The sequence below is a fragment of the Leptonychotes weddellii genome, chromosome 12 (assembly GCF_054177405.1).
Source record: "Leptonychotes weddellii isolate Sample4059 chromosome 12, ASM5417740v2, whole genome shotgun sequence".
Taxonomy (NCBI): Eukaryota; Metazoa; Chordata; class Mammalia; order Carnivora; family Phocidae; genus Leptonychotes; species Leptonychotes weddellii.
In genome coordinates this window covers 25,575,337-25,597,519 of record NC_138380.1, presented here as the reverse complement: position 1 = coordinate 25,597,519, position 22,183 = coordinate 25,575,337, and the positions used below count along the sequence as shown (strand labels likewise).

The window sequence follows — 22,183 nt, the reverse complement described above, 5'->3', positions numbered from 1 at the left end:
CAAGGCTGTAACTGTTTAATAGTTCCATTAAAAGTATATCAAGCACACAAAATATTCATGTATAGATAATGCATCAGACATGAAGTATAATTGTTCCGCTGACAATTATATACTGAGTTTGTGAGTCCTACTTTATTTTATTAGAATTGACTTTCCTTAGACTTAGCTTAATTGTCAGTATGTTGGTGAGGACAGATTTGTACTGTGGATCTGCAGTCCTGAAAGCTTTCTAATTTACATGTAATTAAGACTCTGCTTCCTTATTTTATCACTAGGCAATAAGCAGTTAGGGGAGCTGCAGGACAGGTATCCCTGCTCTCTCTCTCTCTTAGAATTCATAAAATGTTATTGACTCTTGGACATCCTCTGTGGCTGCCAACGAAGGTCTGCTGGGTCTTATTTAAGACAAGGGCCTGCCATAGGGTGCTGCTGCTCACTTGTCTTTTCTCTCAGTAAAAGAGGCAGCTGATTTATGTTAACTGCTTTTTATTTTATTTTATTTTAATATGTTAACTGCTTTTTAAATGTCATACGGCCACTAGGGAGAATGCAAATCCATCAGCCATTTTGATTTTTTGAAGATTCTATTTTTCTCCCTTCCTCAATACAGCATTCTGATGTTAAAACCTCGCGAATAATTTCTTAGTCCTAAACTCTTCGTGAAGCTCTTAGGGGAATTTGTTTTTTCTTAGCGAGCAACATGAATGAACCAATTAGTATCTAAGTGTCTTTGTGGGGCAAAGTTAGCTATCACGTACAGCTTGATGGCATCTGTGGGCACAGATGTCTCCGCTGGGCAAAGAAGAATGACGATGCCCGCGAATGGTAAGGACTAGACTGCCAGAGTCGAGCAGCTTGGCTCCTGGGTAGAATGTGCTACTCTGTGGTAACATGCTGGCTTACTCTAAGTGATGTGGATGGAAGGAAAGCCTACTCGGGGACCTTCACAATTGTATACACTGCTATTTAACAGCTTCTTAAATTCACTGAAAAATGAACATTATAAATATAACCATAGAGGTTCTGAAGAATTATGAATCTATGTATGAAATTGGTTAAAGTCTGTTTACATTCAAAGTAGGAAAAGGAACAATTAAAACATTAAATTATTAATTTATCCTGATTTTCACTGTGAAAATAATAATTTTTAATTATTAAATAAAGCTCTACGATTTGATTAAGTGTATCAGCCAAAGAAAGCATTGGCTGAGTCTGGGGACCTGCTTGCGAAAAACAAAGCATGGGAAGTCAAACATATTCATGAAATTTATTTTCATATTTATCTGTCTTGACTATTGGTCGCCCATAATGAAGACTATGTTAAAATAAGATAAACTGATTGGCTTAGAGTACAATGGAAATGTCACCGTATAATTCATGACATTACCATTTTATTCTGCTAAAATATTCATTGCTGCCCGATCTTTAATTGTAATGACAATGTGAATATGAGAAGAGGAATAACTTCGAAAGAAACCAATGATGGGCTAGTGAACAATAGAGACTTTTATTCTGAAAACAGAGAACAATCTATCAACGAATACCAATCAACTGACTAGGTCCTTTCTGACATCTTGAATGCAATAGATACTAACTTGAAAATATGGCTGATCGTAAGGATAAGCAGCTAATACCAATATTAGTCACAGTACAGACTGCAACCTTAACATACATATATATTTAGAAAGTATACACAGATAACCCAGATTCTCTTTTATGAAAAACAAGCTTCATTTGGAAGCTCTCCAGGTTACATTTATAGAAACAAGGAAGAAACACTGCAGAAATGAAGGCAAACATGAATGGATCCTAGTATGCTTTCAGTTTCTTTGTAAAATAAATAATACCTGGTAAGAAGGGCTCTGGACCAAAGATATTTTGTCCATTGAAATGTAATATGTCTAGCAGTATTAAAAATTAGTGAGTGGCTATAATTTTACTTGTTATTAATCGTGATTGCTATTACCGTGAGATGATAGGTCTGATCTTATGTTCCAGTAGATTTGCCGATTTCTCACTTTAGAATGGAACTTTCCTGTTTATGGTTCTTTCTAATCTGAGATAACCTGTGTGGCTATGGCACAGAAGAACATGTATTCTAATTAGGCTGTAGGAACCTAGAGAATGATGGGAAATATTTTAATGCGGATAAAACTTAATGATGTAATGCAATCGTTCTTCTCAAACGCTAAATCAGAATCATCTGGAGGGCTTGTTAATATATCGATTGCTGGGGCGCCTGGGTGGCTCAGTTGGTTAAGTGTCTGCCTTCAGCTCAGGTCATGATCCCGGGGTCCTGGGATCGAGCCCCGCGTCGGGCTCCCTGCTCTGTGGGAGGCCTGCTTCTCCCTCTCCCACTCCCCCTGCTTGTGTTCCCTCTCTCGCTGTGTCTCTCTCTGTCAAATAGATAAATAAAATCTTAAAAAAAAAAAAAAATATCGATTGCTGGGCCCCACTCAGAGTTTCTGATTCAGTAGGTCTGGGGTGGGGCCTGATCATTTGCATACCTGACAAGTTCCCAGGTGACGGTGATAACGACAGGTCAGGAATGACACTAAGAACCACTGAGTACGTGTGTATGTCATATATGCACATACATGCACATAAAAAGAAACATATATATGTGCCTATATATACATATACATATATGGGCACATATACATACAGATCTAGATCTCTCTCTATATATGGTATATATATCTCATTTGATAAATGGCACTAAAATGGAAGTGAAGGTCATCTTTTTAAAAGAACAGATGATTCTCATTAGCTTAGAGTTACGTTTTTAGGCATAAGGTTGGATTTGTCTCAATTTTAAGAAAAAGTTATACTTACGGCGAATTTTGTGTTTCCACTAGAATTTACAAAGTGTGAAAAATCATGTTAAATATATGATTTTAAAGCCCTTACTAAATATAATATGTACACTGTTAACCTTTTCTCTTGAAGAGCAAAAGTCAAAATGGCCTTGCTTATTTGACGTGACACCTGTTGGTTGTCTGGGATGGTCCCCAACACTCAAAACTGATCATCTCCTCTATGTGAGACGGGGCGTGCTTCCAAAGGAAGTCAGGCAGTGATAGTGTGACTTTCCTGTCAGCATGTAACGAAGCAGTGGAGACTCTCCTTACGCTGTGGACAAACACAATTCAAAAGCCCTCATAATGACATGCGATCCTAATAAATATGAAAGAAATGCATTAGGAGAAAACACCTCTGTAATCAAGAAAATTAATACCAAATTACTGTGGATCTACTACAGTCAGGTAAATGTGCCCGAGGTTTTATGTATATTATCTTAAAATGCTCTTACTTGATAAAATATCTTTTATTAGGGCAGAAAAGATAGATTAAAACTGACTTAATCTAACTGAAAATATAAGTGAACAGTAGCCTAGCACTGCCGAGAGTGATGTTTTTAAAGTACTTAGATCCACTCAGTTACATCAAACACAATTTTTTTGTATGTCAATATCTAGCCATTACTCTTGATAGCTTGGTGGGCAATTCCCATCTAAACACATTTTGTTTACCTTCACAATCTTGATGAGCGTCTTCAGTTGGTAAATATGAAGCTGAAGGTCTAATCTATCAGCCAGCCAGACACAAATGACTTTCATGGAGCTGCTGTACCATTGCTGGAAAGAAGGATGGGGCAGAGGGGAGGAGAACAAATCAGAGAAACAGCCTCTGCAGTATTCATGTAACAGATTCGGTAATGAGGGGGTAATGACACACTCTGCAATGACCACAGATCAGCACTTGAAGTCAATAATGCTATAATTTCCTATTAACAGAATTGTATGTTTTGCTGGAAAATCTGCTAAGTTGACCTAGGCTGTTCTCTCCATGAATTAACATGAGTCTTTCAGCTGTAACATATTCATGGGAAACCGTGTTCCTGCGCTCGCAGCCTAGTGGCATGCTTTGTGATCTGTAGGTAACAATGGGCACTAAATACATGTTATGGGACTGAATGGACTCCCAGGCAGCAGGAAAAAGCAGGTGAATTATTTTTGAAGGGAAATTTCTTATTAGCCTGTACGTTATGTAAAAATCAAACAGTAGACGCGTCATGCCATGACACATGCAGTCAATACCTAGAAATAACCTGTTACAGAAGCGATGGGAAAGCATTACCACGGCTTACTAGCCAGAGATCCTCAATCACACCCTTATCTACTGTTGGTTGTGAACTATTTGTCAAGATGTTTGAAACCCACCTAAAATAAAAGATTTGGGACCTCAGGAGGGAATTTTATCAGGATGGAATTGCTGTGTCTAAAGAATCAAAAAGAAGAGGTCAGTTGACTAAATCACAAAAGAATTTGTTTCATTGGAGGGTTCGTATTTTTTCCTCTTTATTACCACTCTCTTGAGGGGAAAAATCAAAATGCTTCTCTAATGTAATTTCCTGCTCCTATGTAATGTCTAGGAGAACAGTAAAATAAGATCCTATGTGTTTTGTTTTTAAAAGGCAATCTACCACTAGTAGTGACATTTTAAGGGATTCGCTACTACATGCTAGAGCTAGGTTTAGGTAATACTGCAAAAATGATAATGCTGCTCATCCAGGTAACTGTAAGAAATAGCAAAGTCCATTCAGCACTTAGGAAGTGACGGGAGTTTTTGAAAGAGAAGGGATTTTGTGTCTTGTTTGTATACAGAAATACAGCGACACATATAGATCACATACGTGTGGTGCATGTGTGCTTAGGTATTCAAACACAAGAGAAAAATCTTAAAAAATATTTTTCTTCCATAATAAAGTAGTAAATTCCATTGCTAAGAGAAATCTTACGTGATACAAGTCTGAAATTCATGTGGACTTGTATTTATTAACATTGTTCTGATAAAATTTAGTATAAGAAATGGTATTTTAAGCATACATTAAACATGAATCAGTTTCACATTTCGCTAGACTTATTTCTATTAATTTGTTAGTACACTGAACATACATGCATAAAATGAGATAGGTAAATAAAATGAATAACTGATTTGCTAAATATTATGATAGCACATAGATGAATGAAAATTTCAGGTTTTTAAAATGTGAGATAGGCTATGATTCAAAAAAATGTTATTCATGTACCTGATTTTGCTCTTTCCTAATGATTGTTTTCTTCATTTTCCAGACATTATAAAAGTATCAGAAATAAGTTTTATGAAAATAAGATACACCCTAAATTCTTAAAAAATATAAACTGCTAATGAATTCAGTACTTCAGCTGACAGTAATTTCCAATAGTATTTAAATCCTATACTTCTTTATTTCAAATTATTTATAGCCTCAACATCTTGAGTTCTATTTTAACACCGGTAAACACTCTCAGGTATTGGTGATAGTGAGTATGAGATACTAAATTAAGACTCTCACCCCTACACCAGGCTCCAGATAATTTGAAAGCTAAAACGTAGTCATAATGGTTATGACTCTTAAACTATAGTCCTTCTGTAAGAGATAATATTTTTTTTGTTGGGGGGAACAAAATATGATATATGAAGCCTAGCATAACATACTAGTTAATCTGTCTGTTAGACTGTAAAGTTACTATATCTATGGTAAGTTGTATGAATTTGAGGGAAATGAAAACATTTCTTAAAATTTCTCCACCATATGCACCTTTATGTTTTTAAAAAAATCCTTACATAATTTAGAGTTAACTCATTTTCCCATTACACATAAGTGATACTTATGATTAAGTGATAATCAAAAGAATATCTAATGTAACACAGACATTTATTACTAATAGCACTTCTTTAACACAATGCCAAAATTGTAATTTTAGAGATAAACAAGTTGGGAATAAAATGATCGGAAGTTAACCAAAAAACAGAAGAAAAGAGAACCATTTGTAAAGTAAAAAGCTTCAGCTACTTTACCATCATCTTAGTTTTAAAGGCAACCAATTACTTGATAAGGAAAATTCTATAAGAAAAATTATCCTTTTCAGATAAAAATGCATATTTTTTGGTTCCCAAGTCAAAGCATTTTGAAGATTTTCAGCTAAATCAAGCAATTAAGAGAAAGCAGCACTTCAGCTTAGAGTTTCTGTTGCTACTAACAACAAGCTAACAACAAAAAACGCACTAGGACTGCTTCTTTCTGTATATGGTGAAGTAGACACAGAAACACACACACTCCAAGCAAACAAATAAGCAAACCAACAAAACCGCCAAACAGAAATCTCCAGCATTTTCCTATTGCTGGTGCTGGAATTGATATGTTCCTCTTTTGGGGGCTGGAATATAGTAGGTCCCGTTTTTTTCATCTTGACACAAATTTCAAAGGTAGGTTAGCTTCATTTTCCCCCACCCCAAACAAAACCAACACCCCCCAATGCAAACAAACAACAAAAAAAGAAACATTCAGAAAGGGTGAATGTGCAGTAAAGTCTGAACGTTAGCAAATGTCCTTTCATTTTGGAAAAGTTAATTTTCTAAAACAATTTGATTGACTCTTCACTTTTTCCCTTCAGGGTATGACAGGGAAGGGGCTCTGCAGTTCACACTGAAGTCACGGGTATGGCATTACTGCTTCCTTCTTTGCTTTGGCCTGCTTAGGAGGAGAGCAGTAAGTGTATATTCTACATTTTTTTTCTACATGAATCCATGACAGTAGCCTACCACTTTAACAAAAAATGTGTGTTTTTTTTTTTTTTTCTTTCTTTCTGTGGTTCATTCAACTCCTGTAAGGGCATGCATTACTCACTTCATTTTCTTGAGATATTTCTTTTAAAGCAAAAAGAAAAGAAAAGGAAAGGCTAGGGTTGACTCTGTGAGACCCCTGTATTTATTCACACTTATTGTGCATGACTGTAGACTGGTAAATCATATTAGCAGCCCGTCTCCCCATCAAGCTGCTACTTGCTTTCCAGCCCTGGGAAGGTTCAACAAATCAACAGGAGCACGGAAAACAGAACATCAGTCTAATCTAGTGTTTAAGGTGAAGTTTTCAAACCCAATCTAAGAAGATCTTTAGAGCAAGCAACAAGCTGAAGGGCTCAGAAGGTGGTATTGACAATGAAAGAGTGTTGAAATATTGAGAAGCGCAGCACTTGTGCATTTTTAATAACAAGAGGGTCAACAAGGACACAGCTCCCTCAGTGCCAGGAGTTGCCACTGACTATGGAAATTGCCACACCAGGGCTATAAACGCTTGCAGTTCATCAGCTTTCTTAAACAGTTCATCAGCTTTCTTAAACACCCTGAACCCCCTCAGTGGACCTTTAGTCTTGAATTAACAAACCAAAGCAATGAAAGAGGGTGCAGTCTGAATGGCTGGCATTGATCCCCAACTGTGTCAGCACTGCTACAGGCCCTGAAAAACTCTCTCCATTGTCAATAGAAATTGACAAACCTCCTCTCCTAAATAGTGCAGCTGAGCCGGGCGGGATCCATGCAGCTGTAAAGGGCTCTGCTCTTGGGGCCAGGGAGCACTCACAATGGAACAAGCATGAGCTCTTTGTCAGTCCCAGACTCGGCAATTTTCTAACAAGGATTAAAGTTGTTTCTCCGAGGTGCTGGTGAAAAGAGATTTAGCAACATACCGTGCTTTCTTCATGCAAGTTAAAGAGAAGTAGTTAAGGAATTTCATTATTCTGTTGACCAGGGGAAATATAAAACAAATATATTAAACATGCACAACTCTCTTTTCTGCCTAATTTGTAATGTTTTTTGAGGATGAGTCAATTAAGTAAAACACTCTGCCTGGAAACGAGCACTTCACATTTATTTTGGAAATTTTATTTTTAAAAAGTCCAGCTGCTGGCCACCTGGAATGAGGTCTCAATACATACTAATGCACAATGCCTTTAGACCCTCTGAGGCTGATATTCCTAAATCTGAATCACGAGACCACATAGGGTTTATATATCACGGCTGCTTCAAGCAAATGATTTCTGTCAGAATGTGGCTTCTGATGATGATGGCAAAGCAGAAATAGCTGCTTTGCTAGGAACAAATCTGTGATAAATTTTCTGCTTAAGTGTTTAGCTTTTTATTGATTATGAATTGGTACAACTAGTTGATACATTTTCATTCTTCTCCAGCTATGCTCAACCCAATAGGTGAACAACAGAAAAAAACAAAACAAAACAAAAAACAATCCAACACTTTTTAGTGCACTGAGATCTGGAATGGCTAAATTTCCACAGTATGTATGTATTTCTTCATTTATTTCAAGGGAAGCTGTCGTTTCATAAGTGCTGAGTCACCAAGCTGAAGTAAAATACCATTTAGAAAATGTCATTTTAGGAAACTATCTTTCAAATGCTAAGTTGAATTGAATAAAAGAACAAATAACATTTTTGCAATGCTGAAGGTTTTGATAAGTTTAATAAATATAAGACATTCTTTAGGATCATTTTGTAGCTTTGGAGAGTGACAAAATATTTAGAAACATTAATGCCCTACGGTTTGACTGGTATATTAAAAAGTAAACATAAATGCTTCATTGTACATTGTGTGTTCCTTTTGTCAACAGCGCATTTCATATAACTAAATTCGTGGCCAGTCACTTCCCATTGCCAAACACTAAAACGCAAATTTTATATTAATGGTAAATTTGAAACAGTAACACCAACATTCCCCCCCAGCCCCACCCCTGCATGAGGCATCTCACTGAAACGATGCTATGTGTTTCCACAAAACAGACTCCTGAGACACAAGCATCTATAAAGTTTTAATTGTGAATTTTTGTTGGCTTGGAATATGAGTAAGGGCTACATTTCAGGAAAACTGAAACCAGTCTATTATGGTTAAAAATATAGGAAGTGTTCAACTCAACCTACACCTATCTACATTCCCAGCTAGACCCAGAGCCATTCATGGGGGAAAGATAGAGACCTGCCTCTGAACATGGCCGCTGAGGGCTGGCTGTCCACACACCGGAGGACATCAATACAGAAGCCCAGAAGACAGAAGGGCCAACACCTTTTATGCTATTTGCCTGATTGAGCCCGTCATAGCTTCCTTTTTATGTCTCAGTTTCCTCCTCTGTCATATGAAGGATAGATTATGTGAATCTAGCTTTTAATAAGATTCTGATGTTCTCCAGAAATACTATATTAGATTTGATTATCAGAATAAAGGGCACGATTAGAACCAATACAGCTTGTGATTCTTGTAGGAATGAACTGCAGGGAAAAGCCAAATTATCACACCTTTTCCCTTTTATATGGTGCTTAAATACAGCTTTATTCTTAAAAAAAAAAAATGCAAGTCTAGAGTTCCAGAACCTTCTATCACCTGTTATTTTTGTCTGTTTTTAACTTACTTATTTTGGTCTTTTTTTTTTTTTAGATTTTATTTATTTGACAGAGAGAGAGCGCACAAGCAGGGGGAGCAGCGGGCAGAGGGAGAAGGGGAAGCAGACTTCCCATGGAGCAGGGAGCCCCATGTGGGACTCGATCCCAAGACCCTGGGGATCATGACCTGAGCTGAAGGCAGACGCTTAATCAACTGAGCCACCCAGGTGCCCTCATTTTGGCCTTTAAATGAAGCACAAACATATTATAAAAATGAAACAATCAGGTGTCATGAGGAATGAATGAGATTTCTAACGAATTGTCAGGTGCAGTTATTCATGTCTGTTATTTTTATGGATTCTGATTACAAAGGCATCTGATATATTTGTTAAGTCTTCCCTGGGAAATTTAAGTGCATCAGTTAAAATTTCATTTAATTCTTACAACAACCAGGGGTGCCCGGGTGGCTCAGTTGGTTAAGTGTCTGCCTTCGGCTCAGGTCATTATCCCGGGGTCCTGGGATAGAGCCCTGCATCAGGCTCCCTGCTCAGCGGGGAGCCTGCCTCTCCCTCTCCCCCGGCTCATGTTCTCTCTCTCTTTCTCAAATAAATAAAATCTTTAAAAAAAAATTATTCTTACAACAACCTTCATGAAATGGCTATGATTATTCCCATGTTGCATATGTGGAAACTGAGCTTATATGGGTGGAAAATTAACTTTAGATTAAGCATGTTATTCAGGTTTATACACTAAGTGGCATTTATATCTTATATCTTATTTGTAAGATATAATTTATATCTTATATCCATGCTTCAGAGTCTGTACTCATGACTGCTAGGTTATTCCATTTCCTTCTAGAAACCAGTCTGTTCTGTCAATAAAATCTCTGATTCTTTAAGGGTAGTTCCCTACTTCCAGCAGACAACTAAGAGATCAATCTCCACTACTCTTGGGGGTTCCTGATAGTCATTATAACACAGTAAACAGGAAATGCTTATTAATTGTTTCAAAGAAGTGTACCACATTTTCTTGAGAGTTAAAACAATCTACATTTCCAAAGACCAAAGATATCTGTAAACCTAATAATATATAAGGGGAATAAATTCTTTCAAGAACCATACTTCCTGTTAGGATAACCAACCAAATGGCTCTTGTGCTAAGCCATTCCCATATGTCCCATTAAGATTTTTTTTTAAGTCATCTCTATGCCCAATGTGGGGCTCAAACTCACGAGCCTAAGATCAAGTGACCCACGTCCTACTCAGCCAGCTAGGTGTCCCCCATTCTTAAGATGTTTCAAAGTGCTATACATTTTAATGCTTAGGAATACTGGGAAGGGTTCCCCCTCTCCCCCACTGTAACAAAACAATGCAAGGTGGGAAAGAAATCCTTGGTTCATTCATAAGGGGGCTCGATCTATATATACAGCTTTCTTCTTTTTTTTTTTTTTTAAACATAGAACAGAGGAGTATTTGATTCATGTCTTTCTTTTTCCATGTTCAATAACCTCATACTCAGGGTGGTTTTCATTTTCTACCTCTATCAGGAAGTCTGCAAAGGAGAGTTTATGAGCACTTTGATGTCTGTTAAGAAAATGTAGAAAGTGCTAATAACATGGGAGGATTGACATATAGTAGGATAGTAGGCACCTATTACGTTTGTTGAATGCTGAAAAAACTTTCCTGTTCTTGAAGTTAATACTTCTGCTCCCACAGGGGCGCCTGGGTGGCTCAGTCGGTTGAGCGACTGCCTTCGGCTCGGGTCATGGTCCCAGGGTCCTGGGATCGAGTCCCACATCGGACTCCCTGCTCTGCGGGAAGCCTGCTTCTCCCTCTCCCACTCCCCCTGCTTGTGTTCCCTCTCTCGCTGTGTCTCTCTCTGTCAAATAAATAAATGAAATCTTTAGAAAAAAAAAAATACTTCTGCTCCCACATTTTCTCTTTTAAATAAATGTAGGGGTGCCTGGCTGGCTCAGTCAGTAGAACATCTGACTCTTGATCTCAGTGTCATGAGTTTGAATCCCACGCTGGGTGTAAAGATTACTTTAAAAAAAAAAAAAACCTGACAAAAAATGTACAAATACCAAGATATTTCTAGGTGAGTTAGATCCTCTTCAGTTACAAAATAGAACAAGTTATATAACAAGATAAATTTCATAAATTGGGAGTTGTACAAACTCTTTTCTGCTACTATTTCATTCATCCAAAATTCCCTTCATTCCAAAATGTCCTGAAAATATTATTATTAAACTAGCCTATCTTTTCCTCCACTGCACAAAGACATTAAAGTTAACACTGTTCTAGGGGCGCCTGGGTGGCTCAGTCAGTTGAGCGCCTGACTCTTGGTTTCGGCTCAGGTCATAATCTCAGGGTCCTGGGATCGAGCCCCAAGCCCTGTGTCTCCCCCTCCCCTTTGCCCCTCCCCCTCCTTGCCCCTCCCCCTCCTTGCCCTCACTCACGCACGCTCTCTCTCAAAAAAAAAAATAAATCTTTAAAATCAAATCAAATCAATACTGTTCTTTATTATTCATGATTACCAAGCAGGTAAGTGCCTCTGTCATTTTATTCTGGGGCTCTTTTCCTGGTGTTAGAAAGATTGTAAGTGACGATTTCAGATAATCAGTTGTTCCCCTCTCTCCTACTTCATGAGAAATGATGGGATGCATGTTGGTTTGACTAGTTTTTTGACTGAAATGACTAATCACAATCATTGGTTTGGCCAAACTCAGCAGTCAATCCAGTTACACTGCTGCAGATACCAGTTTGGGGCACATCTCCAATGCATAGTTCATTTGGGCACAATGCCCTTTTCATCTGGTTGAATGTCTCATTTTGAATACTATGCATAAAATTTTGGTCAATATTGCATTTAAATTCATACGTAGGATCTGAATAAAAATAAATCAGACTCCTGGAATGGCTATTGAATGGCACAGTGTGAGAGAAAATCTAGGGCTGAGAATTAACGATTAGCAGGTCTTTCTGTTTCAGTTTCCTTACAAAAATGGAAAACAATCATTCCCAAATTACTTTTTGAGAGTGCTGTAAGGACTGGACTAACTAGCTCCCATTCTGTCTCCAACTCATGGGCCACTCCCACAGGATCCATTCTCAGCGAGCTGAATGAACTGCTGCTCTCCTGAATGTTGGGTTTCTCCAAATCTCGGATTTCTGGGAACGTCAGTCCCTCCACCTGGACTTTTATCCCCAAGTATGTTTCCCTGGCCAGATCTATGTCAACCCTTGGGATTCATTTCAACCACTATTTCTGCTAGGAAGCCAATACTATCTCTTACTAGGCAGAATCAGATGCTCCCATATTTTCTGCTCCTCAAACTCTGTACAGACATCTGTAAAAATATTGCATAATGTGCTATATGGCTGCCCAACGGGTGGGCTGTGTGTAAACCCAAGGCAGCAACCAGGTCTTATTTTTATTGCTATCTCCAGGCCTCAGCAGAATGGCACAGAGCATGCATTGCATATTTGCTGAAGGACTGAATGCTTTTAAATACTTGGAGATAGAAAGTACTACATGTATAATAATGACAGTGCAGTTTTTTAAGAGAGAGGGTAGAAGAGTATCAGAGCCAGGCTGTTGACTTGATTCACATGTTTCAGTAACAGAAAAAGAGCTGAACAGATGTGAAAGTTGTGGAAATCACCAAAAGGTAAACAATTGCATTTGGCTAAAGAAATTGAACATAGGACCAAACAGAACTTTAAATGAGACGGTCTGATTTCATTTTAAGGGATGAATTAAATAAAGGAGATAGTACCCCCATGTCTAGGGGCATACATGAGTGTCCACATACATACTCTTACACATCAAGTATAATACTACGCGCTCAGATGTTGATGTGCTCAGCTCTGTCACGTGAGCAGGGAGCTGCCTCTCCAGCGTATGCTTAGGGGTACTGGTCCCCATTCCTGGGGGTGATCTAAGGCTGTGGGCATATCTGGAGTATGGTTGGCTGTGCTGCCTGCGCATTTTTCCCACCAAGCAACATGTCTTGCGTGACTTCTATACTTGTTGGCTTTGTGAGCTATTTTTTTTTTTTTTAAGGCAGAAAAATATCACTGCTATGGCATTGCTGACTTCAGTCTAAGGGAACATGAGAACTCTCCTGGGACTTGAAATAAGCCTGGCTTTGAGCAAAGAACCCATGAAGGGTAGAGAGGAAGAGCGTGCCCTTCGCTGGTAGTCATGGAGCTAGGTACAAACCTTGCATTGGCCTAACTTTTGGCAAGTTTCCAATCTTCCACTTGAAACAGACAGGTAAATAAGTGAATTTCATGATCACTATTATCTCTTTTGAAAGGGAATTAAATTTTAATTCTAAATTTTAGTTTAGCTCAGTTCACTTGAAAGAAAATATGTTAATATCTATTCAATAGATGCAAATGTAAAACATTTTAATGAGAAATTCACTTTTTCAATAGACCCATTTGATCCTAAGAATGTAAGCTCCCTTAAGTCAGGGACTGGGTATATCTTCTTTAATGTTGCCACACACTGTGTGGCCTCTATGGAATAAGTATTGGTTGGATGACTAATTGATTAATAAGAGGAGTTTCGATTTCCTATTTTAATTAGGATCCACTGTCACCGTGACAGAGATACCCAACTCTGTGGGACAAAACAATGCCAAACCGTTTTATGCCAGTATTCTCCACCATGCTTTACACATAGTAACTGAACGGTGAATTGGAGGCTTCCTTATGCATCTAAAACAACAACTGAATGGACATTCTCCATCAATAAACATATACATTATATGCATATAGTTCGGGCAGTAACTGAGGGGAAAGTCAACACAAAGAAATGTGGGGAGTATATGTAACCACATTTATGAGGATCTGCAGAGCAAAAGTATGGGGATGTTATTTATTAGAATGCACAGTAGGAACATGGCTTGAAAGAATCTTGTTCAGCCACATTCAAACACTGCATCCCATTCTTGACTCAAAACCCTAAGCATGACAGAGAATGCTTAGAGAAGTTTCAAAGGACAGCCACAAAGATGATTAAAGGGCTAGGAAAGGGGCCTATGAAGGGAAGTGAAACAAATAGGGATTATTTATCCCGGAGTAGACCAGTATGACAAGTGCCTTAATAACAGTCTTCATATATAGGAAGGATTATTCCCTAGAGGATGCTGGCTATGTTTTTTTCTCCACTAAGAGGAAAAGGGGAAATGTGTTTAAAAAATAGCATGAAGAATTTAGGTGAGATGGGGTTGGAACTTTACTTCAAATGAAATATTTTGCCCATATTAACATAGTAAAATTCAGATGGTCTCTTACCTAGGGCTTGGCCATCACGGGGAAATTAAGGGTTCTCTTCAGGTCTTTATAAGTACCTTTGAACATTGTTCTTTTATAGAGCTTCCTTTCAATGCATTCAATAAACACATCTAACAATGGTTTTACCACAACAGCCACTTCCTTACACAGATTTTTTTTTTTTTTGACAGAGAGAGACACAGTGACAGAGGGCACACAAGCAGGGGGAGTGGGAGAGGGAGAAGCAGGCTTCCCGCCGAGCAGGGAGCCCGATGCGGGGCTCGATCCCAGCACCCTGGGATCGCGACTGAGCGTAAGGCAGACGCTTAACGGCTGAGCCACCCAGGCGCCCCCAGATTTTTTTTTCAGTTGGACTTAGTCAACAGTCTGGCTGCTACTGCCGCATCCACCCGTGAACGTTGACAGGGACGCAGGGAAGGCATGCAGATGGGCTGGCTGACAGAGGAGGACCTGAAAAAGCCACCACAGAAAATGGCCTTAGGCCATGGATCATCTGCTGATGAAGTTAGGTTTGAAGAGAAGGAGAGTAGTAGCTACCGGTTCTAGGAAAACCTTGCAATGCTCAACTGACCAGATGCTGGTCTCCAGGGAGGCCCAGGCATTTTCATTAGTAAGTCACTAGTGGCCAGTTGCAACGCAAGCGTGCGAAGTCACTGTGGAAAGACCAGGCTCTGCGTGGAGAAGTCATTACTTCCAGACGATCTTCAGTGTGGAAGCAGTGTGAAATCAATACTAACTTTGAAAATGTCCAATGTGTTGCTTGTCATCATCTTAACTATCTTTTATAAAATCAGGCAAGAGAATATTCTACTTCCTTCAATGACTATTAAGTCATTGTTATTGGCTTGGGTGAATGAATGCAAATGCACATTTACACATTTGGTGTTTAGAAAAATTTCTCGATGAAAATGAAAGCTTTGTCATCTTGCATTCATCAAAGACAATTTTACCATTGCTAAGGGAGTTTAGGTGATCAACAATTTTTTTTTTTCCTCTTCAAGTAAAAACCTCAGATCAGTTCACATGTGAGATTTTCTTTTTTTTCTTCTTCTTCTTTCTTCCTTTTTTTTTTTTTTTTAATTCTGAGCACAATTAAAGGTGAGTTAAGGCTCTGGTGGAAATCTAAAGAGCATCGGCAAATCTGAGCACTGCTCAGCTTTTGAATTGCTTTTCTACTCCTCAGTTCTTTTAAATGGTTTTCTATGGCAGGGACATTTTTCTTAATTAGTCACAGCTAATTAGTGTTCTGGCATAGACAAGTAATCAGAAATGTCAGAGCTGCAAGGCTACATCTCCCTAATCCTTTGATAATAATTTAGCCTCCTGGGAGGGCCCCAAGCTGCGGTAAGTAGTGACTGACAATAAGGCAAAATTAGGTGGGCAGCAGACCATTAGGAGAGAAAAAGAAAAAGCACTCCCCGATCCTGCTGAGCACCATCAGGCAACTGACTGCACTGCCAGATGAGGTGCCTGTTTAAGCCTGTGTTGTTAATTAGCTGATTCTACCAGACCTGCCACATATGTCCAGGTGCCTCATGCAAAGATGTGTATTTCTGGGAATGGGCCAAATGACAATTGTGTTTCATGATCACATTTCAGGAACATAAGTAAGAAGTCCACATATTTCTTGAAGATTCTTTTGAATTATCAAAGAAATAAGATCAACACGCTACACTACATTTTCTTGCTGAGTTCCTTTTAGGCAATTAGGCACGCGTATCTCAAGTTTCTCAGGTTTTATAATTCACCAACAGCTTAGATTCAAATGAGGGCCTTTGGCTGCTCTAAGCTGCGTCTGGACTTGCCAAAGCTATTTTGGCACCTACAGTACATCAAAAGTAGATCCTTTTATAAATTCTTATACTTACAAATAATAACTTCACATTAAAATAAGGACTATTAACAAAAACGAACCAGACAGCTTAATTCGAGAGGAGAGGTTTTAAAAAGAAACAAACTTTGAGGGGGAAAAAAAAAATAGTTAAGGAGCAAGCTCTGTACGGCATTTCCTGAGGCAGGCGAGGCAATCCACGGAACAAGTTTGACTATGACTATCTTAAAAAGAGGTCAAATGATTTCAACGTGAGTCCAAATTCTGTAGGTAAGACAAACCAGAAATTCAGACAATGAAAAAAAAACAAAAACAAACTAAAAACACCAGGGAAACAATGTGTCACAGCAGCTAAATAACACAGTGCTAAAGGTAACACAGATCACAAACAGAGATCAAACTTTTTATCTCCCTTTGGTACACAGTGAGGTACCAGGGTACATAACATCACCATGTTTAGAAAACACATTATCTCAACTAGCCTCTAGTACGTCGCTGGACTTACATTATCCATCCCTTTCTATTGATGAAGAAGGAAAATAATGGTTATGACACAAGAGTGATATTAACCTTTAATTTTGAGTGCTGATAGGAAAATCATGGTTGGGCATAATGGTCCAACAGTTAATGTCTGACATTTGAATTCTTTTAATATAGAGACACCACCAAAAAGAAAATCCTCTGTAATGGGAATCTACACTAATTTATGTAGTTTATGTAACAACTTCCTAGTCATTTGAAAGTCAATGATTATTCAAAAGAGGAAAACTGCTATTGTTAAATCGACATTCACATATAAGAGAATGTACCTATAATATCCTAGAATTATAAGAAATGCAGAAAGACAAAGAAGTGTTCAGTTTTATTGGGCTGCAGCCTGCATTCCCAATAAAGAGGCTGATTACACACACAAATTTGCCCAAAGGAAAGGAAAGTTGTATCTAGCAGCCACTCTTACCCATACTCTGCTGATTTCAACTACTCTCATGAAATCAACATGATAATAAATTGAATCTTTAAATAAGTTAAGAAGAGTAGTGTTGATCTTACTGAGGCTGAGTCACAAAGTTTGGTCACTGATGTGAAACACTAAACTCAAAAACTCTGAGCATTTGGGAGTCCAGAGACAAAAGCACAGATATGGAAAATGAGTTTTATTTTGAGAAACATATTCTCTTGTAATAGGTTCAGTTTTTTATATCTTAAAATTCATATCATATCTTAAAATTCATATTCATATCTTAAAATGGGTACTGAACTCATTTAGATAGTTTAGGTCAATTTTACTCAAAGTGTTTAATTTAGAGTTTCTTTACTGAAAAGAATTCTTTTCAAGGAAAGTTCTGAGAAATTAATCCTTTATAAAACACTATTTAGATGAATATAACTGATTAACTATCATTTAAAGAATTACTCTTAATTTTACAAGACATAACAACAATATTTTTAAAAAATCTAGTTGAGATGAAACTCTTCAACAATTAAATATTTAATCAGTTTATAACACGAGAGAATGTTTAATCTGCATGATTTACCAATTAAATACTGCACCCTGATGTGTCTTCAGCAACATGATAGCTGAAATGGAATTGTTTCAAAGGGACTCAAGAAGGGCAATGCCCAATAAATGTACAAAGGTTTAGAGAAGTAGGTAGGTTTAGTGTATATCCTGGACAGTAAGATATATTTCAGTCAACCCCTAACTACCTCCATCCAGGCTGTGATATTCTTGGACATTATGAAATGACCACAGAGGGTGCTCTTGGGCAATTACTGCAGATGTCAGTTTTGACTTTGGAAACATCACCATGGTCCAACCCAGAGATGCAAAGCCCTGAAGGGACTGCCCAGCCTCTCTCCTGACACATGGGCACCAGTGGCTGCCACTGTGTGTCCGGAGGCCTGAGTGTGCAGGAAGAAACATCACAGTAGACATTAAAAATGGAATTTAAGAATTGGAAAATCTTTGTCATACTTCTGGATTGGGATCATACGAGTTGTAGATGGTTTTGATTTGATAAAAACTATGAAAGGTTGCTGACAACTAAGTTTTATATATAAGAAAAAAACACACTGGGGTAAGAGAGATTGCATACAAAACAGAAAAACCTTTGGGTGAATCCATGATCTTACTACAGGAGAACTTCCTTAAGATTTCTCTTATCCAGAGAAGACACATTTTTCTAAACTGAAAATGTAAATTTAACATGTAGATTTTAAACATAGCATGTGTAACAGTGACCATTTGAGAGGAAGAGAAGGTCTCTGTTTAAAATATTCTGGTCACTCAGAAAGACTTTGCATGAATACAGAATAGATGAGTTCCAATTAATTTTCTAAATTTGGGGTTCAGAGCCCTTGTGGTAGATACATAGAGTGTCATATGGCACAGCTATTTTTAATACAGAATCTCTTTTCTACCTTATCTATTGCACTTGTTATTGCTTCATGGGTGGGTACCCTGCTTTCACTCAGCCATGACAAAAAACTTAGAAATTGCTACTGTGGGGTGCAAGACTAAGTATTCAACCGCCCACTAATTTTTGTCACCACTGCTAAAATTAAAATGAATTTAACTTAGTTGGTTTAAAATCTGGAAGATATTTCAAAAACCGTCTGGAATTCTAGACCAATTTCTTCAGTTTATATGTACTAACTCTACTGTGTCCTGGGCAGGTGACACAACTTCTTGAAACTCATTCTGACAATCCATGGCGGGACTATGGATGGAACTCAGGTTTGTGGATTCCTGGCCCAGATTTTATAAGTCTAAAGTATGGTAGGGATAGCATAGACTTTGAAATTGGAGAGACACAATTTCAAAGTCTGATTCAACACTCAACAAGTCACTTCATCTTCTCTGAGTGGGAAATTCCTTAACCTGAAAATAAGGACAAATGGGGATGATGGCATCTGGCTCAGCAGGTTAGAAATGATATGAGTGAAGCACCGAGCCCATTGCCTGGTACACGGAGGTGCCGTGGGAATGGTGGTGGTGAGAGCTGGGGCTGGGATTACTATTTTGATAATTGGAGAAGATTAGCGATATACCTTAAAACAAACTCAGTTCCTTCTATGAACAGCATGAATCTGCCATCGTTTAGACTTTTTAATAATTATTTCTGTTATGCAAAAAACGTTTTAGACGTTTAACCACTTATGGAATGAAGTAGAATGTCTTGGTTATTTGTCCTGATATTAATTTTTTTGATCTTCCAAAGGTACGTTTAGCTTTACTATTTCAAGATTTAATGTAGAAGCCTAAGATTATCCTATGTAGGGCCTTGAAGATAATACAAATTTTAATCCTCCCTCTCTTTAAGACTTTGGAGATAAGGAGCAAAAACACTTTTCATGGAGGCCAGAACGATAATAATAGCTGAGTGAGCTGCTCAGGACCTGAGTGATGGCTTTTGGTTGTATATGGACGACTGTAGGAGGTACCATTCTCCTTTGTAGGTGCATCCCAAAACAATGGACACAAATCTAGGGTAATGGTCATTATTTGGCCTTAGTCACTGGTATAGTTATTTAAATAGAACTCTAAAGTATTTCACTATAAATATCAGGAACAATTAAGATGCTTAATTGATCAAAAAGTTTTTGAGGTCAGAAACACCAGAACTAATTGCTACTCTCAGGGAAAGTTTGCCAGAATTTTCAATAGTTTTTTTCCATGAGTGGAGCATCATGCAGAAAAAAAGATTACTTAGTAAAACACGCAAGTGTTAAAGTGTTGCTACTGGGGGCAGGATGAATATGTGACTTCAGAATAACTGTTTGATATAAAACTGTTGCAATTTGTGGTATTTCAAAAACTCAGTGAATCTCATTTGGGTTAAAAGGCTGTTCTTCTTAAGGAGTGAAGCTCTCATACTGCATGACAGAAACTGGATCCCCTATACCCTTATCTGGGTTGGTTAAACCACTAAGTGTTGATTCACTGTAGGGCATAGGCACGTATGTGTGTGCACATTTTCCTTTGCATCTGAAGTTAGGAGTCTCTGTTTCCTTCCTTCCTTTCCTTTCCTTCTCTTTACTTCTTACTTTAATTGGAATAGCAAAAGTTTGTCATGATGCCTGAGTAAAATCGTTCTCTTCAATCTTTTTTTTTCTGTAATAGACTAAGGTTACCAACAGTATTTATAGGGTCATTATTTTCAACTGTTTCTTGACACCTAACAATATTATTTTAAGCTCCAGCCAAGAGGATTTCCAATAATTATATAATGTCTCTCAGTAATGATCTGTTGCTTAAGATACACATTCTGCTTTACCTTTCAACACATACTTGATAACCTCTCATTTACTAACTATAATTGAGGCAAATTCAGTCTTGGCTAATTAGGGGCTCTTAGTACCCCCTCATATATGTTATTCTTGATGACATATCAATAGAACTAGGGTCTACTTTTTATTTTTAATTACAGTAATAAAAATGTGCAATTTAAAAATATTAGAATGTTTAAGGACATTATTACTATTTTACAAATAATAAGTCCAGTGTTCTACTGGGGATATGCAAAATGACAAAACCTTCACAACCAAAACAGAATTGCTTGTCAGGCGTTCCTTTCAAAAGCAAACTTAGCCATCAGACGCTTAGGTATCAAAGAAAAGTATACCTACCAGGACAATTAAACTAGACATAATTTTATGTGTGTGTGTGTTTTTTTTTTTTTTTTTTTAAGTAAGCTCTACACCCAACATGGGGCTTGAACTCACAACCCTGAGTTCAAGAGTTGCATGCTCTATCAACTGAGCCAGCCGCACTCCCCGAAACTAGACATAATTTTAATGTTGGCCTCCTTGCGTCCACTTCAGTTAGCTCCATTGGTTAGTGGTCACACAAAAAGTCTTTGAAAAAAGTTTGGTGAATGGGAGGGAGTTAGTGTAGGTAATATCTTGATAAAGAAATTCTACCTCTGTTATGAACTGATGGCAAGCTTTGTAGTAAATAGGTCACCAAGACGAAAAACTGAAGATGTTAACACACACACACACACACACTCTCTCTCTCTCTCCTATGTACAATGGCCTATTTCCAGATGAGTCTACCTTTTCTCATCATAGAATACATGCTTCAGCTATACCAAGATTAAACATAAAGGGAATAACATCAATCCGATTTTCCTATTCTGTTCAACATTTCTGAAAATTACCACATAAGCAAAAAAAAGTAAAAGAGGATCTGGAAGTAAAACATAATGCTTGTAAATTCAGAGCAATACCAAATGGAAGCAGAAGTTGCTAATATGGTTTCAGTATTTTGTAAAACAGCCAGCTGGATAGATGATAATTTTTCTACCCCTGCAGGGCATCAAAGCTTTTAGGAAATCATTCTTTTCACACATATTAACACTTAGCTTATTAAAACAGATGATACTTTTATTGTAAAACAGCCTGGGTAGAGGCCCGAAGCATACAATCTGAAAGGGAAGACTCATTTTGACCACCCAATCTGACGAACAGTGAACACTGACACAACAGACCATGGCAGAGAGGATGACGCAGCAAGACCTTCTGTACCTGCCGCAGCTGAGTGTCACCACGAAGCCCGTGAATTGCTGTTATGAAAACATTTGCAGTCACTTGCATAATTAAATGAAACTGCCAGAAAAGCATTTCTAAAATGCAGGGGAGATGCACATAAATACATACAGTTCAAAGCAAATATTCCATTTCAGAATCAGCACTGTGCTGAGTTATGTGAAGTTACATCCCAGCAAAGTCCCATTTCCTTTGACTTGACTGTTAAATAATTACAAATGAGTGACAACATTGTGATTGAAATGGAT

The 22,183-nt window shown here is 37.9% G+C and overlaps 1 protein-coding gene across 9 annotated transcripts in view; it reads right to left on the bottom strand.

Moving 5' to 3' along the window:
* CADPS2 (calcium dependent secretion activator 2) overlaps nucleotides 1–22,183 on the bottom strand; it is a 495,106-nt gene that overhangs the window by 3,264 nt on the left and 469,659 nt on the right. For 7 of the 9 annotated variants that reach the window (XM_081800179.1, XM_081800172.1, XM_081800173.1 and 4 more), the window contains one exon: nucleotides 3,534–3,638. In XM_081800179.1, the coding sequence (XP_081656305.1) occupies nucleotides 3,534–3,638 (105 nt within the window). Of the gene's footprint in view, nucleotides 1–3,533; nucleotides 3,639–18,776; nucleotides 21,953–22,183 lie in introns of those variants that run through there. The other 2 variants (XM_081800170.1, XM_081800171.1) reach the window with 1 other exon arrangement.